This window comes from Penaeus monodon, chromosome 28 (assembly GCF_015228065.2).
Source record: "Penaeus monodon isolate SGIC_2016 chromosome 28, NSTDA_Pmon_1, whole genome shotgun sequence".
Classification (NCBI taxonomy): domain Eukaryota; kingdom Metazoa; phylum Arthropoda; class Malacostraca; order Decapoda; family Penaeidae; genus Penaeus; species Penaeus monodon.
The window spans coordinates 39253649-39256166 of NC_051413.1; the positions used below are offsets into that span (position 1 = coordinate 39253649).

The 2518-nt window shown below is 44.8% G+C and overlaps 2 protein-coding genes across 2 annotated transcripts in view; one reads left to right on the forward strand and one right to left on the reverse strand.

The window, feature by feature from the left end:
- Window positions 1-682, reverse strand: part of LOC119591591 (AP-4 complex subunit sigma-1-like) — a gene marked incomplete at its 3' end in the record, with an annotated part of 2939 nt that extends 2257 nt beyond the window's left edge. The window contains 1 exon segment of the mRNA XM_037940352.1: window positions 518-682.
- Window positions 683-784: 102 nt separating this feature from the next.
- Window positions 785-2518, forward strand: part of LOC119591210 (striatin-3-like) — a gene marked incomplete in the record, with an annotated part of 30983 nt that continues 29249 nt past the window's right edge. The window contains 1 exon segment of the mRNA XM_037939922.1: window positions 785-1147. Within this exon segment, the coding sequence (XP_037795850.1) occupies window positions 938-1147 (210 nt within the window).

Genomic DNA, 2518 nt, shown 5'->3' on the forward strand with positions numbered 1-2518 from the left:
CTTATCATACTTCCTTACAAAAATAGCACAAACACTCTTTGAAAATCATAGCTTGTGATTTTCTTGTAATATTACAGAAAGGCATAATTAAATTTTATGTGCATAAGAACAGGCAATGATTCACAAAGCTACTATTATTAGTGTTAGGAATGTGACATTTATAGGTTTGACTCAGCACATTTACGAAGCTTTATAATTGGCCCGATAATGACAGAGAACACCAATATCAGTTCACGATTCTTGCCTAAAATGCAAATCATGAGATTCTTACAAATGACACGACGCGCGAGGTCTAATTCGGCCCAAGATCCTCGGCTTCACAAAATAACCACGACCTCGGCTTAAAACGGCAGCGCCCTTAACAAAATGGGAGAGTAAACTAGACGAGCGGACATTCGGCCGACTCACTCGAAGGAAAAAAAACGCGCAAACGCACTTGGGAAAAAATGCGCATAAAACCCCCCGAAAAACGCATGGCATATCATGACACCTTTCCTCGCATTTCCCTTCGCCTCACCTCTTATCTCAATTGCCCCGCTTAACCTCCCCGGAAAGGCATAAAATTCCCCTCGCGCAGGTGGCCTCTAGAGGAGTTCCACGAGAGAGGGAACGTCGCAGCCCGCGAGTGGCGAGAAAAGGGTGGAAAAGGCGCGTGGTTCGGCCGCGGCGACAATTTCCTCATAAGAATCGCACGGCTGACAGGCAGGCAGGGGCGTTCCAACACTATTTCGGCACTCACGGCTTTTGTCCCGTTCCGACCCTCGTTCTCCACTCAGAGTGGGTGGATAAATTGGCTTTTACCCTGTGGATGTGATACGGGGTGAATTTCCCCCGCGGCCTGGGCTTGGGCGTGCTTCGGGGGGGAGTTTTCCGAAGAGTTAGGGATTGGCGAGCCCGGCGCGAGTTGAAGGCGAGTGGTTGTAATGGCTGCCTTGGTATGAAATTGCCGAGGATGGACGAGGCTACGAGTCAGAACCAGCTGGGAGGGAGCGGAGGGCCAGCTGGTGTGGCCAACAGACAGAACCTAGAGGAACCCACGCAGCGGGTGCAGTACTCTATCCCGGGAATATTGCACTTCATCCAGCATGAATGGGCGAGGTTCGAGATGGAGCGCTCGCAGTGGGAGCTGGAGAGGGCGGAACTGCAGGTTTGTTTTGCTTCTCGCTTTTCCTTGAGGCTTCCCCGTGACACCCTGTGGGAATGTCCCTCGGCTCCCTGTGCTTGCTCGGCGCTTGCACGGGGGTTGCAGCCGGGTCAGGGGAGGCAGTTTCCCAAATATGGCAAGTGAGATGAAAGGGGTGTGGGTGTGTATCATTGATTGACGGCGATCAGCTGTTTCGGGAGTTGCCAGCCTTTCTAAACAGCCTTTTGTTATTCCCCCAGAGGTTATTACACTGCTTTCTGCACGTGACAAAGCTTCGGGTCCACTTCCTCTTTGGCTGTCTGTCAGGACTATAATTAGGAAATAGGCTTGGCAAGCTCTCTTCCAGTGTTGACTGCTAGGATTTGTTTGGGTTGGGATGAGCTTTTGTCTTTGTTGTTGCTCTGAGGGAGGCTGAGGGGCAGGGATTGCATGCACAGGTGACAGGGCGAGCCTCTGGAGTTCATGGGGCCGAGTGTCAGGCCAGGCTCTTGGTTGGGCTCGGGAGTATGATGATCAGGGGAAATTGCAAAGGTGAAATATGTGTGGCTTTGGTTATTGTTTGCTCATTAGGATAATTTTTTTTTTTTCTTCCATTTTTTGTAAGTGCAGATCATGTAGGGTTTGTGAAATTATCTCTCAGGCATTTTCTCGTAATTCAGATTAAATGACATTTATAGTAGCTCATGACATGGTGAATAGGCTAAATGTTTGTCCTGTTTTCATGATTATTTTTCACTAAATTATAATAATGTTTTCAATTTTTTCCTCTATATGTTCATTACTTGAAAGAGTTGATATACCTTTGTGAAAATTATAGTTTACATTAGAGTAAATGCCACAAATGAAATATAAAACATGTAAATCAAGTAAATGATAATTAGGGTAAATGAGACATAGCCACACTAGACGGGGAAATGCTAAACCATAGCATTTCGAGTCGGGCAAGATTCTTCTTTCAGGTGGTCAAATTAAATGGACAATTTTGCCATTCAAAGAGGAGTAAAGGAAACATCGTAGTGTAACTATTCCCTTACTGTTGCTGCTAACCGATTCCACATCCTGCTTATTATGTAATTGATAAGATATATATCCTATAGCTTTGTGTTTCCCAATTTCTTAATAACCAAAAGCGTTTATATGATATATGGTGATGGAGTTTAAATGTATGATTTTAGGAGACTAGATATAATGTTGACAATAATTTTAAATCTTAACAATTAGCCCTTGTTTAACTAATTGTTGTTCAAGGGAAAATGAGGGGCAAAAAGGTTAGTAAATGAGACAAGCAAGAGTAAATAATTGTGAATCCTCATGTCAGCCAGATTTATCATCCCTAGAAATTTGCAATATTGTTTTAGAAGGGTCTAGGGCAAC